We start from the raw sequence: 6,000 nt of genomic DNA on the forward strand, positions 1-6,000 counted from the left end.
ACATTAATAGTTTTGCTGGTTAATTTGACTTGCAAAATCTTGACACTCAAGAAAATGAAGTATTAGGTTCCATGACGGCAACGCCAACTGCTCCTAAAATGTGAACACATAGACTTTCTCTTCTTTTCTATGTAGCACTCCAAGTCAAATCCATGTTGGTAATGATTCTATATTGATATGGTATATTTAAAAAAAAATCAATAATCCTTTTTAGATACTATAATCCTTAAATTTAAATCTAATAAATAAAAAAAGATATTTTTTTAATCATGAAATCAAAACAAAGGATATATAAATATATTTTTTAATCATCATGTCAATACAAGGATTAAAGGCTTCCTAATTTTAAAATTAATTTCATTTGCGTGATCCACAAGGATTTTTCTTTCGATTCAGACGGTATTATCATCCTTAAGAGTAGCCTTATTCCCATGAAAGCTCCTAGAAAACAGCTACCTTATGCATAGACTATTAAATAATGGATCCAACTCAAACAAATAAACATTAAAATTACATGCATAGACTATTATATAATGGATCCAATCCACCGACCAAATTGATTTTTTGTTCTATGACCAAGTAGCTCAACACCCTCAATCTGGAAAAAGCTTAAAAAAAGCACTCGAAAAAACCCACTTCAGACTTGCTACTCTATGACATAATTTTGAGGCATTCTACAATGCTTTTGGAAGGAAAAAAAAAGGGAAGAATTATTGGTCTTATATTGCCTTTCCTTTCCAAAACAATTTCTTTTGTTTTTAAAATAATTTTTCTAAGCAACTTAATTGAGAGATTGATAGGGAAACAGCAAAATAATACAGATTCTAAACCGTGATTAGATTCTATAAGCGATGCATATAAATATAGTTCCTATCTCGACATAAATAAAACTCAATGTTTAGGGGGGGAAAATTAAAGACACACTGTACATCTAAATTTATTCATAGTTATTTTGATAGTGTTTAATTACTATCTCAAAATAAATAAAAAATAAAGTAATTAAAATAAAGGACATATATCTCATGCTCTTTCTATTTTAAAAATACAAAAATTTACTTTATAATTATTTCAAAAATAAATTTATTTTATATCTATATTTTCATCTCCAAAAATAAATATATTTTTGTATTTTTTTTTAACCTATCACTTATCTTTTGAAATACTAACACAACCTAAGGAGAATGGTCATTAAAAAAATGAGTCGTAAAAAAAATGGGCATAATATAATTTTTTGTTCGTTTTTACAAAACCGGCCTTGACCTTCATCATGTTACTCAGCTGATTATTATACTTGTTTTGAGTCCAAGTCTCAATCCATGCCGCCAAAAAAGTTAGAACACACAAACAGATGAAGTTGCTGCCGCACAAGTCGAAAGCAAAACAGAGAAAAAAAAAGAGAGAAAAGGAGAACGTAGACTTGTGAGTCAGTGAGTGGATAAGTAATCTTACCTGTCTTTTTTCGTTATTTTTAACATAAGAGAACTGCCAGTTTGGTCAGGCTTTTGGGGTTTAAAAGATCTTCTATCTAACATCGGAATCTTCAATCTTCAAAGCCCTCTTTGAAAACGTTTCTTATATATTCTCTTATTTTTATACTAAACAACACAGATTCCAAATTCTATTAAAAGTTAAAGCTTCTCATGTGATACGTGCTCCCTTTTAACAGGGTAAGTCTAATTTTTCATGCATACATATATATATGTATGTACGTATGTATATTGAGAGGAAGGGAATTGATGCTTGATTATTTTCTTCAAGAAATTCTGGATCTTGGAAGGTTTTGTTTTCTTTTTGTTGTGTAATTTATTGATATGATGGTAGATGGAATTTGGTAGCTTCAGTTTTTTGTATAATAAATTCTTGACCGAACAGTTCAGATATCTTTTTCCAATTCTTGTTGTGATGATGATAAGAATTGAAGGTGTATTTGACTAAGGTTATTAAATGGGCTTTTCACACTCCAATAATTGAAAGGACCTGTGTGTTGCTTTCTTTTTGTTTGCTTTATTAGGGAGATAGCATATTTTTAAAGATAAGAGAGGAAGAAAGTATAGGGGTCATGGTCATGGAAATATTATGTAATCCCCAGTTGGTTTTCAAATTTATTTTTAGAACTTCTTGATGATGTTTGATTTCCATCTGGTTTATTTAGGCAAGGTTTCTGACTTTCACAGATTTTGCATATACTTTGTTGTTCAATCTCTTGTAGTGCTAAGTTGTAGTGTATATTTGCAGGAGATATTTGAAAGCAATCAACTATGGCAGCACTTGATGGCAGTGAAGCTCCTGCAAAGCTTAAGGTTTGTTAATTCAATCCTTTGCTTGATTGAAGTAGGAAACTTGGCAACAAGGTAAAGTCTATTTTCTTGAAGGAATTTCTGATATGCTTGCGCCTTCAATGCAGGGAAAGTATGCTGCTATGATAGTATGTTGGCTGCTTGGAATTGGTTGCCTATTTTCATGGAATAGTATGCTCACAATTGAAGATTATTATGTTTACATTTTCCCGGTATTTCCCTTCTCTATTTGCTGCGATTTTTTGTTGGTTTCAGCTTGTTTTGGATCTTTCCTTATCGCTGTTTTGTTGATGCTTTAATTTGGATGTTTGACAAGCCAGCTCTTAAAAAACTGGAGATGACGAACTATTGGTGCCTAAATAATCTGTTGGGTGTTTGTTAGAACAAATATAGAGCTGTCTTAAACAGAATTTTGTCACCACACACACACACACACATGTATATATAAAACCCACACTGATTCCTATATATGACCTTGAATTCGACTTTTTAGCTGATGAAGCTACTGAAACTTGTGAAGTTTTTATGTCACTGTGAATGGTGATTGCCAGCAGTGTTCTTCAGAATTTCTTTTCCACTGCAGAGAACATATATAGTTCTTGTGAACTATTCTCCTGTTTTCGGAATGGTGCTGATTGGGCTCTAATAATGATAAGTAATGAGAAATGTCCTTTTCACAATGCAATGCCAATTTTAGATGCATGGTTTAAGAAATTATGGATGTCTGGTACAAGCATCTATACCTTCTTCATTATTTATTGATTTATTCAGCATTTATTTGAACTGAAAGTCGATGTATTATTTGAAAGTGTGCACTGCTCTGCCAACTCGTTTTTATTTCCCAACTCTTCACGCTTAAAGTTCTCTTTCCTTTAAAGTTTAATGGCATATTAAATGCTGTGGGCATCTTATAATGGCTGCATATTGGATTGTGTAGATGGTTGATTTGACAGTAGTTTTTGTTTCGTTATGCAGCACTACCACCCGTCAAGGGTCCTTACTCTTGTATATCAACCCTTTGCCCTTGGTACAATTGCAGTGCTGACATACAATGAGGCAAAGATCAATACCAGATTGAGGAACTTATTTGGATATGCTCTTTTCTTCCTCAGCACTCTTTTGGTTTTAGTAGTGAGTATTCTTTCATCTTTAGATTTCCACATATCTCATTGTCTTACTTCATTAATTATATGCACGTAAACTATGTTTCAATCCTTCTTTTCTTTGTTTTGCTGCCATAGTTGGATTTAGCTACATCGGGAAAAGGAGGTATTGGAACTTTCATTGGAGTTTGTGCAATTAGTGGTGCTTTTGGAGTCGCAGATGCGCATGTGCAGGGTGGGATGGTTGGCGACCTGTCTTTCATGCAGCCTGAATTTATTCAGGTCAGTTTGTACTGTCAGCCGTGTGAAATGTTTCATGGGCATCGATGGTTCCACAAATGTTTGATTCTGATTTGATTGAGTTAATCTTTTTTTTTGTTTAAATTTTTGCAGTCTTTCCTAGCTGGTTTAGCAGCATCCGGGGCTCTAACCTCTGCATTGAGGCTAATTACAAAAGCAGCATTTGACAATTCTCAGGATGGTCTTCGCAAGGGAGCCAGTATGTTCAATCCCCTTTTGGTTTTGCTTCATGTAATTTTCATTTCAAAAAGTAGTAATGAAAAATGAAACTGCATTTTTTTTCTTGGAAAACTGTTTTCTGATGATATTTCAATAGTTGTACCCCCCAAAACCAGTATTAATGCTCTGTCTTTTGTTTGATATGTCTGTCCTTCATGTGAGCTAAAAAAGTACATGCTCCTCTCTCGCGCTTAAGTTTCTATCTCAATTGAGTTTCGTACTTGTGTTGTATTTGAGAGTTCTCCAATTCATTTCAAGTCACTGCTGGCTGATCAAAGTTACCATGGAAATGTTTAAGCATGCTCACTGATACAATCTGGCTGATTTATGACTATATAGTTTCATCTCATTTCACTCAAATTTCCATTTTTAGTTCTTTTGGAATTCAGGGGCATGCTACCATATATATACATGGAGAGACAATGACATTAATTCTCTTGCTTAGTAGATGGAGCAGCAGCTTTTAGAATTTGATTCGATGACATGAATAGTATATTATCTATGCCCTTTGTAAATTATTGGTTGGGGTTGAACACAAATTCATTCTCTTGAACTTTCTTAAATAGTGCTAGCAAGTAACTATTGTACTGCCATGTATGTATACTTACGGAAAATAATTCTTGACAAATCGTGATTTTAAGAAATATTATACTCTTCAATTTCTGCCGATTCGGTTTCTATGGCTAACAGTTTTCCACCATTTATTGCAGTTCTATTTTTTGCCATCTGTACCTTTTTTGAGCTTCTCTGTGTTCTTCTCTATGCTTACATTTTCCCCAAACTGGACATTGTGAAGCACTACCGCTCCAAGGCAGCCTCAGAAGGATCAAAAACTGTTTCAGCTGATCTTGCTGCTGGTGGCATCCAAACATTGCTCAAACCGGAAGTATACCTCCTTCCCTTGGTGTATATATGAAACAATATGTTTATGGTATCTCCTTTATCCTGAAGACCTTGTAATTATAACAGGCCCAAGAAGATCCAAAACAACTGGAGCGGCTAAGCAACAAGGAGTTGCTATTGCAGAATATTGATTATGCAATTGATATGTTTCTGATATATGTCCTGACACTGTCTATTTTCCCTGGATTCTTATCTGAAGACACTGGAACACACAGTTTGGGCGGATGGTAAGTCTCAGTTTAATTTGGTATCTTGAAGGTAATTTCAATAGCAAACATTCTTCCAAATGAGTGTGTTCTATATGTTCAGAATCTCTGAATCTTGTGCTATGTCAGGTATGCGCTTGTATTGATAGCAATGTATAATGTGTGTGATTTAATTGGGAGATATATTCCACTCCTGAAATTCTTGAAGTTGGAGTCCCGGAAAAGTCTAATGATAGCCATTCTCTCTCGCTTCTTGCTCGTCCCGGCTTTCTATTTCACTGCGAAGTATGGAGACCAGGGCTGGATGATAATGCTAACGTCTTTCTTGGGGTTAACTAATGGTTACTTCACTGTGTGTGTCCTTACTTCTGCACCGAAAGGTTACAAGGTTTGTTCCCAACATGATTCTCATGAGCATCTGTTTCCTGTAATGATTTTGTGTAGTGCTGAATAAAATTACTAAAATAAATATCATTTTTTTCATTCTTAGGGACCGGAGCAAAATGCGTTGGGAAATCTGCTTGTATTGTTTCTCCTTGGTGGAATCTTTGCTGGGGTTACTCTTGACTGGTTGTGGCTTATAGGCAAGGGATGGTGAACATGGAACTTAGATATTGAAGTAGGGAGTGTCTTTTTATACTAAGCCAGTTTCAGATTTACGGCATGGTGATTTATGACGAGATTGCAAAGTGTAATGTTAGTCATCCGTTTGAATTTGGTGGATGTACTGAACCAATCTTTATTACAGTTCCAACTCTCTTTTGTACAGTTCTCCTAGACAAATAGAAGAATCGATTGTTTCTCTTATAACATTTATGCTCCAGAAACTAGCTGATGATCAGTGCTAATCAATTACAAATTAGGCTTTTATGTTGTTCTTTTTTTAATTCTCTGTGTCCCTCAAAAGGATGAGGATTGATGCTTCTTTTGAACAATATTTCCTGCTATTATTAACAAGAAATTATTCCGGCT

General features: G+C 34.4%; 1 protein-coding gene across 5 annotated transcripts; it reads left to right on the forward strand.

Moving 5' to 3' along the window:
- Nucleotides 1-1,294: 1,294 nt before the first annotated feature.
- On the forward strand, nt 1,295-6,000 carry LOC133667998 (equilibrative nucleotide transporter 3-like). Of its 5 annotated transcripts, none has more exons than XM_062087724.1 (11): nt 1,295-1,427; nt 1,609-1,667; nt 2,236-2,300; nt 2,405-2,509; nt 3,273-3,428; nt 3,539-3,682; nt 3,794-3,899; nt 4,630-4,805; nt 4,889-5,049; nt 5,158-5,416; nt 5,519-6,000. In XM_062087724.1, exons 3-11 carry the CDS (start codon nt 2,259-2,261, stop codon nt 5,624-5,626), a joined length of 1,257 nt encoding a protein of 418 aa, XP_061943708.1. In that variant the 5' UTR covers nt 1,295-1,427; nt 1,609-1,667; nt 2,236-2,258; the 3' UTR covers nt 5,627-6,000. The 5 variants fall into 5 exon arrangements, 4 of the variants coding, with proteins under 4 accessions (XP_061943708.1, XP_061943709.1, XP_061943707.1 ...); XM_062087725.1 differs by having other exon boundaries at nt 1,303-1,419; XR_009833614.1 differs by lacking the exon at nt 1,295-1,427 and having other exon boundaries at nt 1,442-1,667; nt 5,519-5,735; nt 5,826-6,000.

Source organism: Populus nigra, chromosome 11 (genome assembly GCF_951802175.1).
Source record: "Populus nigra chromosome 11, ddPopNigr1.1, whole genome shotgun sequence".
Taxonomy (NCBI): domain Eukaryota; kingdom Viridiplantae; phylum Streptophyta; class Magnoliopsida; order Malpighiales; family Salicaceae; genus Populus; species Populus nigra.

Coding starts and splice junctions, on each gene's coding strand:
- LOC133667998 (XM_062087724.1), top strand. CDS start 2,259: ATGGCAGCACTTGATGGCAGTGAAGCTCCTGCAAAGCTTAAG. Junction 2,301..2,404: donor AAGCTCCTGCAAAGCTTAAG/GTTTGTTAATTC, acceptor CCTTCAATGCAG/GGAAAGTATGCTGCTATGAT. Junction 5,417..5,518: donor CTGCACCGAAAGGTTACAAG/GTTTGTTCCCAA, acceptor TTTCATTCTTAG/GGACCGGAGCAAAATGCGTT.